The sequence below is a fragment of the Asterias rubens genome, chromosome 7, assembly GCF_902459465.1.
Source record: "Asterias rubens chromosome 7, eAstRub1.3, whole genome shotgun sequence".
NCBI lineage: Eukaryota > Metazoa > Echinodermata > Asteroidea > Forcipulatida > Asteriidae > Asterias > Asterias rubens.
This window is the reverse complement of record NC_047068.1, coordinates 5,682,310-5,702,790: the sequence shown is the minus strand read 5'-3', so window position 1 is coordinate 5,702,790 and position 20,481 is coordinate 5,682,310. Positions and strand designations below refer to the sequence as shown.

Genomic DNA, 20,481 nt, shown 5'->3' with positions numbered 1-20,481 from the left:
AAAATGCAGTGTACCAGCGTAGAACAGTCAAGTCCGGAAATTTTAGCTGAAAAGGTTCATTGGTAAGATTTGCAGTGAATTGGTCATATCTCGCAGTCATTATGGAGCAGTTTTAGTACACCTAGTTCACAAATAACCGTGGAAAACCTTACAGAAATAAAGTGTAAGTTTGACATATTCAGTATGTTTATATGTGTGTTTGATATGTTGGTACCAGTTTCGATGAACAAATCGTTGTTTATTGACTATTTCATGCCTACTGGCTGGTTAAAAACACTATTGGATTTACTATACTGTTGTTGTTTTATGTTGACACAATGGCAGTGAATGTTTTATCATGGTTTTATATTGAGTCCTTATGATTATTTTATTACAAATTCAGTTTATACCTTGCACTCCTAGAATACCTACTTTTACATATAAAACTGAAGACTTGATCAAACCGTAGACCTAAAAAAAAAATGACCATTCAAACCGTTCCAATTTAGTTCATAATAACTGAAGTGAAGTTGTAATAAAGTAAAGGTGCCGAACTTGAGTTTTGAATGCCACATTTTCACTCCTTATTTTTGATTAAGGCAAGAATGGCATCTTGAATAACTAGAATACTTAGATTCAGCATGTTTACCATTATTTTTCTGTGATGATCACAACGCAGTCACACTCTGCTCACATTGTAAGGAGCACTGTTTTCAAATGCTAACTAAACCAAGTTGTTTTTGTTAATTTTTTTTGTGTCAATATTGCCATATTGATGGCACTATGCTATGCCTTGGCAATTTAACCACATTATTCATTCTTGGCAAATGTCTGGATGTCCCACCATCTAAATTCAAAACCCCATTATTTGTTTTTTGTTTTTGTTTTGTTTTTTCTTTCATAAATAATAATCTAAAAACTTGTACACCAATTCTGGACCCAAAGTTCATCTTTTATTTTCCTTCTCACAGATGACTTATTGGATTTAACTTGAATCAACAAAAACGTTGCATCTTCGCTACAACAAGACAATAAATCTTCCCTCCGCACACCAGAACAAAGACTTCGCTCTGGCAAGTCCTTTGGTCATCTTCCCAGCAACATCACACCTCTTCATGACGACAAAACCATCCTCATAAAACAGGAATAAAGCCTGCACTTTGGCCAGTCCTCAGGCCATCTATCTAGCAATGCCGTTAACATGAACGGGTCACCCACTCCTCATAGGGGTAGAACCTCCTATGATTATCTTCTGAAGTTCCTTCTGGTCGGTGACAGCGATGTTGGCAAAGGGGAAATTCTTGGTCGTTTAGACGATGAAACAATTGGAACATATACCATGAATGGTAAGTAAGTCAGAGTGTCCGTGGTGTTTGGGCTACATGTACATGTATTCTATTGATTCCGACGCCACTTTATCAGAAGTCTGGTTTTCCAAACAATTTTCATGAATTTTAACATTGATGTAAACATACCATGCATCAAGATTCATGAACATTATCATTATGTAGAACACCAGGTTTATGTAATAATAATAATAACTGGATTTATATAGTGTCAAATAAAATGATCAATGGTTACATGTTATAATAACAATCATCGTTTTAATAACAATAAAGTAGAACTAGGTTAATAAGGAAACAACAGAGTGAAAGAATGTGTTAATTTTAAATACAAGTTCAGTTTTCAGCCAAGTTGGATTGAGGAACTTGTATGGGGAGATTCTTACACCTGTTTGGCCCTTGAACCAAGTGCAGCCTATCTAACCTTGTTGCAGACGAGTACTTCTGTCAGAGTGTGTGAATCATGACACACGAGGCTTATTGCATTTCTCTTGTTTTTTTTGGCAGGTGGGGTGGGGGGGGGCGTAGAGGGGGACAAGGATTTTGAAAGGTGGCCTCCCCTCCCCTCCCCCTTCTACTGGTTACCCCACTGTACTAGACGGGTATTCACTTTCGAAGAGTCATTGTTTTTGATCTCTTTGATGAGTGTAAATATCTGTCATTTTGAATGTACTTTTTAAATGATTGTTTTATTGAAGGGTCATGTGTTCAACATTAAAAACAGTTTGCCTATTTCAAAAGTAGGTTTGAACCAGATATGTTGCGCCTCCCGCATGATAATCAAATGAATTGTAGAACCCATCGGAGGTGTGACAAGTCTTCAGGGTTGACCCTTAACTTTTTCAGTGACTAACCAGTGATGATTACCTTGTTATTGTCACTAGTCCACCAGCTTTGGTATTACATGTAGTCCATAATTCATATTATTGATACATTTCAAAATTGAACTAGCCAGCTGGTCCATTTGGAAATACTGTACTTCTGACTAGTTCTCGGGGAAGATGCTTGCAAAATCTTAACTTGTAGGTTTTGTTTTAAGGAGAAGGAAATGTCTTAATAATGGGAATACTAGAGAGACGACCCACTCCACTTTGATTGGATGGCTTTATCCCTGATCTACCCTGGCAAATGGGCATACCCAGGGAATAGCTACCCCTCAGGCCTGCACCCCTGCTCTGGAGTAGGGCTAAGCAGTAAACCCCCGTGAGTTCTTGAAATGTGCAACCGGAACACTGTGAAAGTGCGCCAGGTAACATTGGGGTGAAAAACTTCTGGTGTCTCCCCAGGACAGTATTCCGTAGGGATAAGAGATGCAGTGTACTGTAGAAAGGGCTAATGTTGACTACATCCAGGTATTATAGACTCACAGATCAATCTATCATGTCTATGCACAGGATGCATCACTGATAACAACCACTAGGTGGGCGTGCAGAAGCCTCAACACACGCACACACTTACAGGATTAATCAGTGTTTGACTAAGATCATGACTGTCATGAATGTTGCTTTAAACTTGATAAATGACTTGATGTTATTCATGATTTTAATGATAAATGAGAGGCGAGAGAAAGATACAGTCAGTAGGTGTACACATGGAGCAATTGCTCCATGGTGTACATGTACACGTGTACACCTCTGGTAGCCTACATTGTACATCTGTAGGCAAACAGATTGGATCTAGCCCTTGTAAAAAAAAACATCCATTAAAACATGTACTATTAAAACACAACAAAGATAAACTGCATCGCATTATCATGCAAATTTTTTCCCATTTTGTTTTAACTGTTCAGCTGTTATATTTGTGTGTCTGCTAAGTTAAAAGAAGTAAATTTTCAAAATTATTAGTTTAAATGGTTTAACATTGAGGCTTTTGCTAACTCCTCTGTCTTAATGTAAACTGCAGTTTGTATATAAATATTGTTGTAACCCTTCCCCACGGTAACAACTCTTGAAATGATAATGAAATTACGACATAAAAATGTGACCAGGGCAGTTTCTGGCCCACAATTAGACAAGGCCCTTGATTGTGCAACAATGAACATGTACTGTACAAGGTCACTATTTTTGTAAACAAAGGTTGTCTATACTTGAAGTTGTACATACACGGTCTCTAAAAGGCAAGTACATTATGTGTAATATTATCATACAGTATTATGTAGGCCTATCCTGCTGGTCAGATGTCGCTTACAATAAAATACCCAAAGACCAGTCAAGATTCCCTCCAAGTGGTCAGGCTGTTTAGTTCAGTGTTAAAAAGCATCCATATTAATCAGTGTAAATATTCTGCTATGCAAAATTACTGGACAAAATCGATCCCTGGGTAACAACATGTATTTTGTATGTAGTGTATCGTGCATCGATCCCTGGGTAACAACATGTATTTTGTATGTAGTGTATCGTGCATCGATCCCTGGGTAACAACATGTATTTTGTATGTAGTGTATCGTGCATCGATCCCTGGGTAACAACATGTATTTTGTATGTAGTGTATCGTGCATCGATCCCTGGGTAACAACATGTATTTTGTATGTAGTGTATCGTGCATCGATCCCTGGGTAACAACATGTATTTTGTATGTAGTGTATCGTGCATCGATCCCTGGGTAACAACATGTATTTTGTATGTAGTGTATCGTGCATCGATCCCTGGGTAACAACATGTATTTTGTATGTAGTGTATCGTGCATCGATCCCTGGGTAACAACATGTATTTTGTATGTAGTGTATCGTGCATCGATCCCTGGGTAACAACATGTATTTTGTATGTAGTGTATCGTGCATCGATCCCTGGGTAACAACATGTATTTTGTATGTAGTGTATCGTGCATCGATCCCTGGGTAACAACATGTATTTTGTATGTAGTGTATCGTGCATCGATCCCTGGGTAACAACATGTATTTTGTATGTAGTGTATCGTGCATCGATCCCTGGGTAACAACATGTATTTTGTATGTAGTGTATCGTGCATCGATCCCTGGGTAACAACATGTATTTTGTATGTAGTGTATCGTGCATCGATCCCTGGGTAACAACATGTATTTTGTATGTACATGGTGTATCGTGCATCGATCCCTGGGTAACAACATGTATTTTGTATGTAGTGTATCGTGCACTGTTGTTTTTAAAGCTCAAGTTGTTATATGACCAACAGAACAAGCAACTTTCACATTTAGACCTGAGAGTCTTTTTTAGCAGTGTCATTTGGATATGGACCAAACCCATTGAATCAATAGTCAACAGGATACACACCTAATTCATAAACAAACTCGTGTGATTATCATACAGTCAACTTGGGTCAGGTGGTATCACCTACAATCCCGGCCATATCTTGTTGGGCCCCCCCCCCTGCCCCCTTTCAATGTTGGTTCCATTTGCCGACTGTCTTCCGAATTACAGTCAACATTGAGCGGGGGTGGGGGGGGGGTGCAAATGTCTTGAATGTGAATGTGAATGGGAAGTGCACAGGGAACTGTTGTATCAGGAAAGGGTGGCCCAAGCATTTTGGCCGGGATTGTAGCCTTGAGGGCTGATGACTCCTGAAATATAAACCAACACATCCCATCACTTGTCATCTGTCAACACATTTCCTATTTTTGTAGAATAAGCCCAGGTCCAAATAAAGACCGAACCTCATTGTTGGGCTTCAATAGTTGTAATTCAAGCAACAGGCTTGGGGTTTTTTGGTCTGTAAACAAGGAAATATGTTTAAAAAGCTTTTGGCTTTGAAATTTAATATTTACGCGACTTTATACATGTATTTCAGAAAACTTTGGGCCCTCTTTAAAACCAATATAATGCAATCAGTTTGAATGTACATCCTTTTATTACTTTATTTGATATTGTATACGCGTACTAGAATTTTTAAGCTTTAAAGGCAGTGGACACTATTGGTTATTACTCAAAAATAATTGTTAGCACAAAACGTTACTTGGTAACGAGTAATGGGGAGAGATCCATAGTAAAAAACATTGTGAGAAACAGCTCCCTCTGAGGTGAAGTAGTTTTCGAGAACGTAGTAATTTTCATCGAATTTGATTTTGAGACCTCAGATTTAGAAATTGGGGTCTCGAAATCAAGCATCCGAAAGCGCACAACTTGTGTGACAAGGGTGTTTTTTCTTTCATTGTTAGCTCGCAACTTCGATGACCGATTGAGCTCAAATTTTCACTGGTTTGTTATTTTATGCATACGTTGAGATATACCAAGTGAGAAGACTGGTCTCTGACAATTACCAATAGTGTCCACTGTCTTTTTTATCCAGAACATTGTGTTTACTTACTTTGAAACCATGGTTCATGTCGGGACATGTTTCGGGGAAAGATCCTTGACTGGGTTGAACCATGGTTGAACCTACTACCTCAACGGTTGAACTTAGGCAATCTGTGTTGATGTTTGCATACTACTCAATCATCTGCATTCATGATACATAAAATAGGCCCGTAGTTTATACACAAACCATGGCCAATCGTTGTGCAAAGTCTGCTTTTGTCATGAAAGATACACAGTGTTTGTACCTCAGATGCTCAGACAAGGAACGTGCATAAGATTTTAGAGAAAACTGTTCTGACAAAAATACAGTCGGATCAAAATTTGCATACAGCTGGCAATGTAGCCAAAAATGGTGACAGTATTTTATTTGCAAGATTCTGGAATTAGTAAAAGGGTTTTCCCCATCAGCCACAAGCTAGCGAATTGGGCAGATACAAAAAATGTTTAAATTTCTCCAGATTGAACTGTAGACCTGACCACAAACAAAACAAATTCCAAAACTCACAATTTTTATTTTTAACCGCCTATACACATGAGCTGTGGCCCATTATGCTAGGAAATATTAACCAAAACTGTTAAAATATATCTAGAGTGGATTGTACATACCTGTCAGACTGATTGCTTCAGAGTTCTTCAGCCAAACTCACAACATTTGGGTCAAGAATGGTCTACAGGTTTGCCCCCCAAAAATGGGAGAACTCGGTGGATTCTAAACAAATTACCCCCTGATTTGCATCCCCTTCCGTAGTGGGCGGGGTCTCATCTTGAGGGGGCTGAACTGTGGGGTGGGGGAGTTTCATTATTGACATGATAAGATGAAGATTTTCTTCCATGAATTCGCTGTGAATCCACACCTTTCTCTTATTTTTTATCATGTAAGAATTATTTAGATACATCAATTCTGCATTGTATGGTGTGCTCTATGGTGTTATCATCTGTACTGAAGTGTAGTCGCAAGTATTAAATTCCCAGTATCACTACTCAATGAATAAAGAAAGACACAAATGTCATGCACTTTCTGTGTGGATAAGACCCAGTGGTTAATTTAAAAACATCTGACACAGACCGAGAAGGGGTACAGGAGGAAAAAAAGCTCAGTTGAGGATGTTGTCGCCACCGTCTCACATCTCAGTCACATCTTAAAGAGGTGCTCAATACAGTGATGCGGGTACATTGAGACGGAGACAAGGGAGGAGTGGAGACAGACAGTGTGGAACCAGTGTAATGGACACCGGCTGTATTGGACATGTCCGTAAAACCCCCTGAGCCTTCAGAGGAGACTTTGAGATGAAACGCTGGATGGTTCCCTCATTGCTGACGGGGAAAAAGAGGATTGAGATGAAGTTTGATGTGGAGTGGTTTGGCCTAATTGCTTGGTTTAGGTTGGTTTTGACTTCTTCTTGTTTTCCGCGTGAAGTGAACTGTGCTTGGAAGAGTCACTGGACTTTGTCCAATGGTCAATGGGGTTAAGAGAAGCTGTCGTCTTTTAGTGTTTGGCAATACATGTTTACAATGAACGCATTGGTTGGTTTTGTTCATTAGATTGGTTTAATTATGGGCATACAAATTTGATTACTGTTGAGACCATCTTTATTCCAATTAAAGATGGACTACATACATTGTACTCCAGTTAGCTAAGCTGCCTAAATTTGATCTCATTTTCCCCATCATGTATTCTGACTGAACTCAATACACGTAGATTAAATAGAGACAGAGTGTGTGTGTTATTCTTCTAGCAACCTAATCCAGGGATGTGAACTTAATGAGATTTAGATATTGATTCTAAGTCCGTGCATGAATATTATTCCCCATCCAGTTGGTCGGAGTACAGATGGCTGTAGGAGCTAATGGCCCATTTGTCATTATTAAAAACTCATCTACGTGTACATAGCGCTTAAATACAGCTCTTTGACTTTGTTAGACACTAATGGAGTAATTATACCATTAAAGGTGATCAACATGTTGGGCAATAATTTGGGATTTTAATGATGCTTTTTGTTGATTACAGTCTAGATGAGAAAACTACCTAAAGTAAGAATATTTCAGACTCATTAGGAAATTTTGCCAAATGGAAACACGCGATGAGCAATAAGTCCACAAATTACTTGTAGGACGGTTGTAACGAACATTTTAAAAATAGTGCATTTTAAAGTTTAATTAATAAACCACAAAGGAAACTTGGTAAATTTTCTGAGCAGTTTTCCTTGAGGTTTACATCTTAATATTGAGAATAAAAAGTTAAAACCCTTAAATAATCCCTTGCAGATTTCCATGTTTCATCATAATCTTGGGAATAAAGATACTGACATGTCAAAATAGGGAGACAGCCAACATATAGGGTTACACAACCTACATTTACAGCTTACCATAGCTCCATGGTAGGCACTTGCACATTAATCCAGAGGTTAATGTTCAAATCCACTCTTGTTTTAAATTTGTGAAAATTTATGGCAATCTGCTGTTCAGCTTTTTGGAGCAAGGGCAGTTTTATAGTACATAGGCTACTGCGCATTGTACACAAAGACTTGGGGTTGGGTACAAAGAGAGAGAAGTAACAGTATGGATGCGAGAATTACTTTAAAATTTATGTCCGTAAAGACTATTGGTTTACACTTAGACCTTTGTTCCTGTGTTGAGCAGTCTTGCCACCTTGCACTGTGACTGCATGCAGTATCACTACACACCTCATTCACATACAGCATTGCCACCTTGCACTGTGACTACATGCAGTATCACTACACACCTCATTCACATACAGCATTGCCACCTTGCACTGTGACTGCATGCAGTATCACTACACACCTCATTCACATACAGCATTGCCACCTTGCACTGTGACTGCATGCAGTATCACTACACACCTCATTCACATACAGCATTGCCACCTTGCACTGTGACTGCATGCAGTATCACTACACACCTCATTCACATACAGCATTGCCACCTTGCACTGTGACTGCATGCAGTATCACTACACACCTCATTCACATACAGCATTGCCACCTTGCACTGTGACTACATGCAGTATCACTACACACCTCATTCACATACAGCATTGCCACCTTGCACTGTGACTACATGCAGTATCACTACACACCTCATTCACATACAGCATTGCCACCTTGCACTGTGACTGCATGCAGTATCACTACACACCTCATTCACACTCAGCACATGTCTGCAGGTAGGATCCTGTGTTGACCTCAATGATGATAAATCCTCACCATGTCACATAGATTGACCCCAGTTGACCTCACTGTATGACATCTTGTCATGGTTGCATGGATACCACAAGATGGTGGCCATTCAAAATAAACAGGTTGGGTACCGGGGAATGGTTAGGATACATGATCCTGGATACCAGTGAGTACTACGTGTTAAAAGTCTAATAATAATAGACAGGGAGCCATTTGTACAACAGTAGACAGACCTGTTTTGAGCTACTGACATTTTTAATTGTTGTGTGTACATGCACATGACTGCCTCAAGTGCGTATGTAATTTTAACACATTTTGATTGTGAAACAAGATAATTAATATTACAGCCATGGAGTTTCGAGGACATTCGTCATGAGCAAAAACTCGTAATCGCAACTTGAACATCAAAGTGGTAACCTAAAAAATATCAAACAGTTTCAACTCATACCATGCATGTATACAGTACCAAGCCTAAATAGGCCTAAAATACTCAGCACACATGGCATAGGCTACACTGTAGGGAATTCACCAGCGACAGCGACCGATTGCTGTGTGTTTTTTGTGCGTTGAACAGTAAAGTAGAATCGTTTGTTTTTACAGTGTAACCACAATCCCCTGTTCGTTGGCTACACTGCTTTAAATGGCCTTGCCTTAGGCACGTTATTAAACATCAAATAAAATTCACAAGATCATGTTTTAATCATAATAAATCAATAAACCATGACAAGTTCAGCGAAATGTTTTATTTCATGCAAGCTGGTGACATCCAGTATTTATTATTTTAAAAAAAAATAGAAAACGTAGATCTATTTCACTGCAAGGAGTTGAATTTCATTTTGTTTGACAGCGGAATTGTTGAAGAGGTATTAATTTGCAATTTATAGTTTTTTGTTTTTGTTATTGATCAGTGAAGGATGGTTGTTCAATTTGAGCCTCCAATGCCATGGACTGCCTGTCATAGAGGGTTAATCATTTGAGCCTCCAATGCCATGGACTGCCTGTCATAGAGGGTTAATCATTGTGCTGGTAATCAGGCCTTGAATTTCACTCTTGAAAGGGCAAAGCAATTTTATTATTTCGACAAATTTTGAACCATTCTTGCTCTAAAAAAAAAACCATTAAGAATGTACATGTGGTATATTTAGATGAACAGGCCTTAATGGGGCATAGCAGTGATCATTCTATCACAAGGGGCACTTATGGAAAATTTTAATTTATATTGGAACTTTGCAAAGGGCACCTGAGCAAAAGCACAGGGCACCACAGCATTTGTGGTACTGTACATTGCATTCAATTGTCAATTATTTATGTCATAACAGAATAGACCATGTAAAATTTATTCAAACATTCATGCTTATTGTTTGTGAATGAAACAAAATCACACATTTTTACGGAGCCAAACGTTTGTATCTGAGCAAGACTTTTACATTCTTCGTCCAATCAGGATTTACCTTTTTGAAAACATTTTTGGTTTTGTGGGTAAAACAATGGGCGCTGGACGCAATGTTTGGACTAGCCTGGTACTATGTATGTACCTCCAGACTAAGTAATGAGGTTTATTGGATTGCTGTGCAAATAATATTCTTTATCCCTGATGCAAAATTAACTTTTAAAAAAAGTCTTTGCTTTCTATTTAAACAGTCCTCTTTCTATTTAAACAGTGGACTATAATTACATTAAGGATTTGCTCATTAAGTCCATTGCATAATTGACATCACAATTAAATCATCAAGGTTTTAAGGTTGATTAATTATGCAAATAATGCGTTCAATCCAAGTGGTATAGTACATGGTCAAGCTCCGTTAAGTAAACATAATATTAGTTGAGTAGAAATATGGATTACGCAAATTACTGCACGATTTCAGATTCTAACGTCAGACCAGAGCATTTATACATTTTATGCTATTACTCCTACAAACATGCTTCTTCTTTGAAAGAGCAAGGGCACCAAGGCATGTTTTCTTTGGTAAAGGACACCCTATGAAGAAATTGTAAATTTCTACTGTCAGAGCATTTACTGTGAAGCAACAGGCCTGCTCCTGTAATATAGATCAGTACGCAAAGTATTCATGGTACAGTATTCCTGCTGGCTGAATGACAGTTAAAATACATGAGGACCAGTCAGAATTCTCTTCAAGTAGTCTGGCTGGCTACATGTAGTTCAATGTTAAAAAGCATCTCTACTATAGACCCTTTGCGCAATGCAGAACGCTCCTAAAGAAACTTTCCATTCGCCATGACAGGGGTCAAAGTAACACTTGTGTTGGTGCAATTGATCAGAAAGTTTTACCAAAGGTCACTCGTTGTTTGTATAGTCATGCAAAATACGTGTGTCAGTACCCCCACAAGCGTGACCTTGACCCCAGTCATGGCGGATGGAAAGTTGCTTTAGGAAGTGCGTTTTGCGTTGTGCAAAGGGTCTATAAATGAAAAATATGAGACGCAGACTAAAGAAAAAGCTGGCAGACTAGTGAAAGGTCAAGTTGAACTTAACTCTTTGTGTGTATTGTACTCATTTGTTCGTTCGGTCATTGGTTCGTTCGTTCATTCGTTTGTTCCTTCATTCCTTCGTTCCTTAATTTTGTTCGTTGTCGTACACGGGTACGTAGATGTAGAAGAGCCCTTGACCAGGGAAGTTACTCATACATATTCCCTTTCAAGAAAGCAGTTCAAGGTCTTTAAAACTCTTACATTGTAGCTCCATGTTCTTACTTACATACACACATGGTGTGCATGTTTGTTTTGCTTTGATAAATTACTTTTTGAAGTCAGCATGAAGGGCTGATTTGTTACGCCTCATTGCCCCTTCTTCAAAACATCCATAATCATACAAATTATTATACCGAGGAGTACACACATTGTACATGAGCTGCCATTTCGAGACTGAAAATGGCTCACCCTGCTCAGATTTATGCAACTCCAAGTTGCTCAACAAGCCAAATTTTAAAATGGTTACAAATTTAAAGTACAAGTATAATTATGACATACTACGTTCGGTTTGTGAACATTTATCAATAGGTCTTTGTATGCAACATTTTGTCTGTAGTACACGTGTACCTTAATGTACTGTACTGTGTATTACAAGTGGTTGATGTACCATGCACTTAAACTTACGCCTACATAACATGTACATGGCATAGTGTAGGAGTGTAAACGTGCATACAGAATTTCAATTTAATCCATGTCCAAGCACATTCAAAGGACAATAGAGCGCATAAATTTCCCGATGCGTTACCCTTCCCGATCTCGTTTCATACATTCTACTCGGTTCTATGAATTTTAAGTGTACAATTATGACTCATTATGAATGAATTAGAGCTCCATGGTACAGGGCTTGTGGAAGCTGTAGGACGTATTTTTTAGAAGTCAATTTCACCCATAATATTTTGCCTGACAGATGTAATATGATAATGTGTGTTTGGAGAATCCACAGGAGAGTGTGGAGGCACCTTGGCATTGTAGTACCGTAAATGGCATTGTACTGTATAGTACAACACATGTTTTTGTTTTATGGCTGTGACTGTGAGTTTGTGGTCTCGACGGATGTTATTTTATGAGTGGCAGTGAATTACTTGATTGGCCCATTGAGGTTCTTGTATGGCTTGCTGACATGATCAGGGCCCAATTTCATGGCTCTGCTTACCGCAGAATTCTGCGCTTACACAATCACGATTCACCGCTTATACGTGCAAGCGCCGGATTTCTGCGCTAGCCTTGTTGTGTAGTGTAAGTGTATAATGCCTAGAAATGTGGAGTATGCACGCGCAGAAGCCAAAATTCCCCGCTAACCTGTGAAATACGCTTGCCGTAAGCACAGAACTCCCTGCTTCCGTAAGCACCAATTCCTTGCTTACGGTAAGCAGAGCCATGAAATTGGCAAAGCCATGGAATTGTGCTTACATGTGAACTCCTCATGCGAACTCCGCATTTTGTGCTTATATTACACAGCTACAATGTAGTGCAGAAATTTGGTGCTTGCCCTGTTTGGTGAACAATGATGATCGCAATCGTAGAATTCAGCAGTAAGCAGAGCTATGAAATTGGGCCAAGCACCTGTTTAGGATTTAGCTATGTCACATTTGCACTGTGTGCACCTGCACATTGTATTGTTGTACATTTTGTATTGTTTGTTTTTATGGAAAGTGTCGGTGTTATTGTAACAATATAGGAACAAATGCACTGGAAACGAACATTTATTGTTGTTTTTCTTCAATTAGCTCTTATGAGTCATTTTTATGGCTTCTCTGACCACTGACCTATACGGTGAGTCTGCAACTGTCTTGTTGTATTAACGGTTGTGTAGTTTACACAGGAGACTACTCAGCAGGTTCTCTAGTACAATACAAGTTTGTTGTGTAGTAGGCTTAGGCTTACTATTTCAACTTGAGTATAGTGTATAATCTACAGCTGGAAAATTTCACTACCCAGTACAGTTTATCTATAGAGTTAGGCGTGTGTATGAAAAACACACACATTACGATGTCAGTGACATGGCTGGAGTTCATTGAGTGGAGAGAGAGGATATTTGAGACATCACTCTCAAGTGGATAGTAAACCTCTTAGAATTTTCTCTAAACTCATTGAGGTCCAATTGCATGGCTGTACTGCCAATTTCTACGCTTGCAATAACTATTCTTCACTTGCACTTGCAGGGCAAGCACCAAAGTTCTCTGCATACATTTACATGTACACACGTATACTAGGTATTAAAGTGAAGAATGCCTTGTACAATGTAGTAACGTTGATGTAATACAAGCAATATGTCCCTGCTCTTCCTAGGAAATAAGTGATGAATACCCTGTTTCTTCAAGGTGCCAATTACATGTATTGCAATGGTATTAAAGCAGAGCCATGAATTTTGTATTACTATTTTTTCAACCTCAACTAAACAATTTAACAAAATAATATAACAAAAATGCAATATGGCAAAATAAAGAACAGTGACCAAAATAGAAACAACAAAGCTTAACACAATTACAGGCCCAGCCCTAAACTACAATGAACTGTTGATATGACTGAAATTATGATGGCATGAGGGCAGACAAAACATTACAATGTGTCGGTGAGGGAAGACAAAAGTAAACTAAATCCCTAATTCAGTCTAGAACGTCTGTGAAGGTTTTTCTCTGCAAGCTACTGGATCTCAGTTTTAACCTGTCAAATATCACTGATACACATAAGGACTACATCTGAGCAGTATTATCATTGTTTACTGTACTACTGTGCGGGCGAGCAAAGTGTTGTTTGCATGAGTGGTGAAAAGATTGTCCTGCAAGTACATTAGACCCAGTAACTGGGGCGCTGTATTCCTTTTTTAAAATTTTTACATTATCTGTCATAAGTAACTGAGGCGCTGTATTCCTTTTTTCAAATTTTTACATTATCTATGTAAAAATAACAAAAAGAGAATACAGCGCCCCAGTTACTGGGTCTAGTCCTACATCCATATTTGAACAATTGTAACGTCATTAAGGGCAGACTACTTGTACTTGATATCACTGAACTGCTTTTTTTTGAAAGCACAAAAAAGTAGCTTTTTAGAAGCACAATAAATTAATGCTTCCAAGATAAAGGTTATCAGCCAAAATATTACGTCACATGTACCATTTGTGACTTGTACAATGTATCATGTTAATTTTTGCTTAGCATGAACAAAAATTGTTTTAAAATCATCATTTTTTGCTTAAAGCCAGCTTTTTGAAATTGAATCTATGTTCATAAAACTGATTCCACTATACATATAGGATCACCTTGAGAAGGTGTGCCCCAGCCCTAGGTTTGTTCAGAATCTTCTCAGGTCTCAAAATCGTTTTCATTCAATGTGAATATATAATTATAAAGTACCACCAATATGCTTTTCACCTTCGACTGAACTCATAAACACTACCATAAAAGTTTGAGAGAGTAAACAAAACATCACCCTACAATTGTTTTAAAAACAAACAAGTCAGACCTTCCTTCCCCTGCATGGAGGCCATTTTGTCATTCCAATTTTTCACGAGGCCCTATTTACACTGTGTACCTGTTTATGTGTTGAAATACTCCTGTGGATCATGACATGTTATGTTTATGAGTAATCGTACCCCAAGGGCTCCCTCTACCAGGCCTGATCATAATAATGTAATCGTAGTACGGTGCCGGTAATCAAGTTACTCCATTCAGCCGCGTGTCTCTTACTGAAAATCCCTTCCATTTGAATCACTGTATTCATTGGCGGCAGGTAGTAGCCCCTACATGGTTTGTTTTGATGTTATTGGGTTATGTGGGGGTGGGGTGCAGACAAGCTTGCAAATTAAGAACAACCATGCTTCATTCATGACTGTGAGACCTTGTGTACACTGTTCAAATAAATATATTTAAAGGGATGTACATGTACATTATACCTTTGGTAATTACTCCAAAAAATAACAACCATAACTTAGAGATGTTAAATTTGCTTTGTGGATAAAGAAATTTAATTTTGGTTTTACCCTTACACTTATGTGTGTAAGCACTTGATGCTTAGTACTTTCCTGAGTTCTCCTTACACTGATGTGTGTAAGCACTTGATGCTTAGTACTTTCCTGAGTTCTCCTTACACTTATGTGTGTAAGCACTTGATGCTTAGTACTTTCCTGAGTTCTCCTTACACTGATGTGTGTAAGCACTTGATGCTTAGTACTTTCCTGAGTTCTCCTTACACTTATGTGTGTAAGCACTTGATGCTTAGTACTTTCCTGAGTTCTCCTTACACTGATGTGTGTAAGCACTTGATGCTTAGTACTTTCCTGAGTTCTCCTTACACTTATGTGTGTAAGCACTTGATGCTTAGTACTTTCCTGAGTTCTCCTTACACTGATGTGTGTAAGCACTTGATGCTTAGTACTTTCCTGAGTTCTCCTTACACTGATGTGTGTAAGCACTTGATGCTTAGTACTTTCCTGAGTTCTCCTTACACTGATGTGTGTAAGCACTTGATGCTTAGTACTTTCCTGAGTTCTCCTTACACTGATGTGTGTAAGCACTTGATGCTTAGTACTTTCCTGAGTTCTGTGGACAAAAAATTACTTGCTAAAAAGCACTAGAGAGCTGTTGATGTTTACAAAACATTGTTATTAAAAAAGACACCCTTTGATCAATGTTCTTTTAGAGAAAGGGGTAATTGTATAGCCCACAAATACTAGTTCGAGAAAGGCTTAGGCCTACAGTTCTCAAGCATCTAAACAAAATTCTTTGCAACAAGGGTTTTTTTTTTCTTTCATTATTTCCTTGCAACATTGATGACAAGTTGAGCCAAAATGTTCATAGGTTTGCTATTATGCTCCAGTTGGGATGTAACACCAAATGAGGGTACTGGTCTTTGATTTGGACATTTACCAAAATTATACCCTGCCTTAAATATCTGTATGTGTGTCAACTGCAAGGTAGTAAAGGTGTTACTATCAAGTGGTATGTAATGCAAATTATTGTGTATTTCACTGTTAATTGACGCACTTTCTTTTTAAAAGCCTTCTTAATGTACCATAATGTACATAACTAGCTAAATGGATCTTAATACTATGAATACATAAAATACCAAAACAAACTTTCTGACACATCCCGTTTTGTTTACACTGTGTTCCATGACCACGCATTTATATACATAGGTGTATAATGTATCATTGTGTGTTTTAATATAAAGCGCACATGATATGACTACATTTAATACACACAACAAAAAATGTAAACTTGTACTGCATGCTTGTTCGTAACATAAAAATGGCTGAACAATTTACTCAAAAGAACAAAAGCCAAATAGTCATTGTTTATTATTATTTATTATTTACACTATTATTGGCTGTCTTTTTTTATTTGGTTATTTCAATTATTATTTCTGGGGTTTTTTCACAATTGAGATAATTTTAAACTACTGCTTTTGAATAACTCCATCAGCAATTACCAAACTGTCTCTTCAAATTATAAAATAACCTTGCTTACAGAGGGGTCAGTTTCCAAACTGCTTGAAAAACTACTTGTCAATTAGAGAACCTGTTACCTAGAACCCAAAGCTTGCTGCAAACAACTTTCATAGAAGTGGTGTCATTGACCAGATAACTAGTGGCGTGTACCATAGTACCATCATCTCAGGTTGCTACTGTACTAGTATAGCTCCTTCTCTTTTCATCCTTCACCTCTATGAGTTTCTTGTTATGATTTGTAAACTTGTCAATTAGAGAACCTGTTTCCTAGAACCCAAAGCTTGCTACACGCAAGAACCTTCATAGGAGTGGTGTCACTGACCCATAGATAACTTAAGTCTTGTACTATAGTACCATCATCTGAGGTTGGTACTCTACTCTTTTAAAGTGTAGCTTCACCTCTATGAGTTTCTAGTTATGTTTTGTAAACTTGGCAATTAGAGAACCTGCTGCAAACAACCTTCATAGGAGTGGTGTCACTGACCAGATAACTAGTGGATTGTAGACCATCACCTGAGGTTGCTACACTGTACTCTATTAAAGTGTAGCTTTTTCTCTTTTTATCCTTCACCTACATGTAGCCGTACGTTTTTAGTTATTATGGATTAGCCTTCTTGTTCCATCCTAGCTCGTTGGGTTGTGATTGCTTTGTTTGTTTGTCCTCTTTCGTCCCTGTGTCTCTACGCTCTGTTGTATTAACTTCAGTTCTGTTCAGAAGTCCACTAAGCTGTTGTTTTTAAAGGCATTTCTTTACAGTACTTTGTATATTGAGTATGTGTCCATGTTTGCCTCTATTTCATTGCGTCTTATATAATCATTATTTTAGTACAAACTAGTTCTTCTTTGTTCAATAGACCTTCTTTCTCATTTATAAATTGAATTAAAGTGCCATTCACACTTTCTGTTTTCTTCAATGAGACTGGTTTTAGTGGCAGTGGGCTGACTTCCTGTTTAAAACATTGATTTTTTGACAGTTTTTTACTTGTACAAACATCCATTCAGATTGTGTCCTTGCTGCACCTGCTTGCCCCTCTGAGTTAACCCCTGACCTCTGTCAATATTCCTACTGCACTTGAATATGTTATTACAACAAAAAGGTGGCTTGGCTTGTAATTGGCAAACTGTCTGCACAGATCTGAAAAAACATACAGACATTTAACGATTGACATTTCCTTTTTTTGTGTTGCCTGATTTGGGAAGATGACAGTGAGTTGCTCCTGCCATAATGTTACTGCAATCATAGCCTTAAGAGCTTTAGGGAAAATCTGGGCCCATTTTCATGGAGCTGCTAAGCAGAGAAAACTGCTGTGATATCAGTCTGGTTGACAGTCACGTACAGCACTCTCGCTGGATACTTCGATATCAGCCCAGGTACATGTAGTAGTTAAAAAGCAGGACGGTTCTTTTCAGAACTGAGAATTCTCCCTAATTCCAATCTACTCTGCGGTAAAGCAAGACAAGTTCTCAAAATAACATAATCTACATGTACCTAGCAAGTAGATACACGCATGTTTTGTTCTGGGGGAAAACCCAAATCTATAGCACCATGGACTAAGTGCTGAACAGATTCACGATCACATTCACATTCATGATGATAACGACCATTAGGAGTCATCAAGCTGACTCCAAGCTTTAAATCAAGTTCTTTAAGACTCCCAAGTCAATATTTCATTATTGAGTCGATATAAACATTATCATACATCACTGTATGAAACCTCAGGGGTTTCTAAATGATAGTCACTAATCTTGATGTGCCCCGAGTCCCTCGGGTGGTGCACCCATCTTTTACTCCATACCAATCCTCCTTCTCGCTCCTCATCCTCAAGAGATAAAAGCTGAGACTCTAATGACTGATAAATCATCTTCAGACATCAACTACCGGAGGGTGATCGTCAGGTCTTGTTTCTATAGTGGATTATGAATACGGTATCATTGTGGAATGAAGGTGCTATAGATTAAAACTGCGGAGTAATGGAGAAACAACGTCTTAATTAAGATGTCATTTTTAATCTTAAATAGGTGAGAAAGAAAGAGAGAACGACAATGTAGGAACAATTTATTACCTCATCAATTAGGACAAGGGCTCAGAGTTTGCTCTTCCAGTTGAAGTATTGGTTGGACCATAATCCACCATTTTACATGGTTGGTGTGTGCCCAACCCCCCTCATTAGACTTCTTATTGTTAGCGATAGTACACACAGGGAAGCAAATTTTTACAAGAAAGGTTGGGTTAAAATTTTAAAAAGGATTAAAACTACAAACCTTCATGTTAATGTACCCAGGCCTGTCCAATTTTACAGAGGCTGTGGAGGCCTCTGTTTTCCATGACTTGGCCTTGGTTTCCCCTTAATAAAAAATTCCCATAGACTTTCAATATTTCCAAAGAAAATTTACCTTGGGGAAAATGAAAATGGCCTTGCCCTCTCAAACATGATTGAAATTCCAGTCTGTACACACTGATGGGTTTGAAATCTGATGTCAATGACACTGCCTTCCTTTTGCGCTAATCAGCACTTGTCATGTTTTGGGGTTTTGTTGCCCTCTCACTAAAGCAATGCAGCTTCACAAGATATTGTTAGACATATAATTAAAGTTTACCTCTGTAAATAGACCCATTGCACAACACGCACTTGCACGCGCGTCTCTTGTCCGCCATTTTGGGGGTCAAAGCATGCACAAAAGGATGGTACACGCACTTACATGAACATTGGTGTGTAAACACGTGTACCATCCTTTTGTGCACATTTTGACCCCCAAAATGGCATACAGGAGATCACGTTTATGTCCGCTTAGCATTGTCCAATAGGTCTATTGACTGTTGTTTGGGGGTGGGGGACTTGAGGTTACTTTTTGTAGAAAAAGGGCGAAAACTTGTGCAGGATAAAGATGAAAGAAATTATAAATACCATGTCCGAAATGGCGACCACAGCTAGATTTCTTTATTCAAGTTATAGTCTCTTTCACACAACACAATTTTTTTGAGATACTCATAGGATTTGGTTAACCTTTCCATACTTGGTATACTAAGCCTTGGAAACACATGGGAAATAGCTACCCCTGCTTGGGAGTAGGGTTAAAACTTAGAAGCAAGATAGCCATGGCGTTATGAACATGGGGTGGCATTGGGGTTACAATGTCCCATAAATTTATAGTGTGTTTTATTTTATTTCCTTGGAATTGGCTCCGTAGTGTAAAAAGGGCCTAATGTTATGTGTTTTTTGTGGAACTTATACCATAATTTATTCCCTACTTGTACACTGCATTTTTTGTTCTTTTTCTAAAAGCTGTTATAAATTCTTTAATTTGTTCTATTTTTACAGGAGTTGATCACAAAGTGACGACAATTCTCCTGGATGGTAAGAGAGTCAGACTAGAATTATGGTAAGTCAAGCATCATAGTCATCTTCTCTTCCTTCTTTATTTTATGCAAGTTCGCCCAAAACAAGGCTAAAAGCCACTCTCCAAAGAAAAATACATCTATCATGGAGAAACTCATGTACATGTAGATACACCTTCTGTGTTGCGGATACTACAATGTACCTTTAATTATCTTTTTTTTCCTGGCACAAAACCAGTAGTCAAGTGGTTGATACCTTACATTTAACATAACTGAAGGTCTAAATCTGAGCCAGGTTGCCAGTCAATTTCAACAGAATGCAGGAAACCCCGTGTACACAAACAAGGTGCTAAACTGCTACATGTACTTGTACACCTCCTTGCAGAAACTGGATTTTTTTTCTAACCAGAATTTCAAACA

At 38.3% G+C, this 20,481-nt stretch overlaps 1 protein-coding gene across 2 annotated transcripts in view; it reads left to right on the top strand.

Moving 5' to 3' along the window:
• The first annotated feature begins 52 nt into the window (after positions 1–52).
• LOC117292281 (ras-related protein Rab-40C-like) overlaps positions 53–20,481 on the top strand; it is a 41,506-nt gene continuing 21,077 nt past the window's right edge. The window contains exons 1-3 of one of the 2 annotated variants that reach the window (XM_033774280.1): positions 53–163; positions 951–1,325; positions 20,045–20,105. In XM_033774280.1, coding sequence (XP_033630171.1) covers positions 1,181–1,325; positions 20,045–20,105 — 206 coding nt within the window. In that variant the 5' untranslated portion in view covers positions 53–163; positions 951–1,180. Of the gene's footprint in view, positions 164–950; positions 1,326–8,333; positions 8,775–20,044; positions 20,106–20,481 lie in introns of those variants that run through there. The other variant, XM_033774281.1, reaches the window with a different exon arrangement.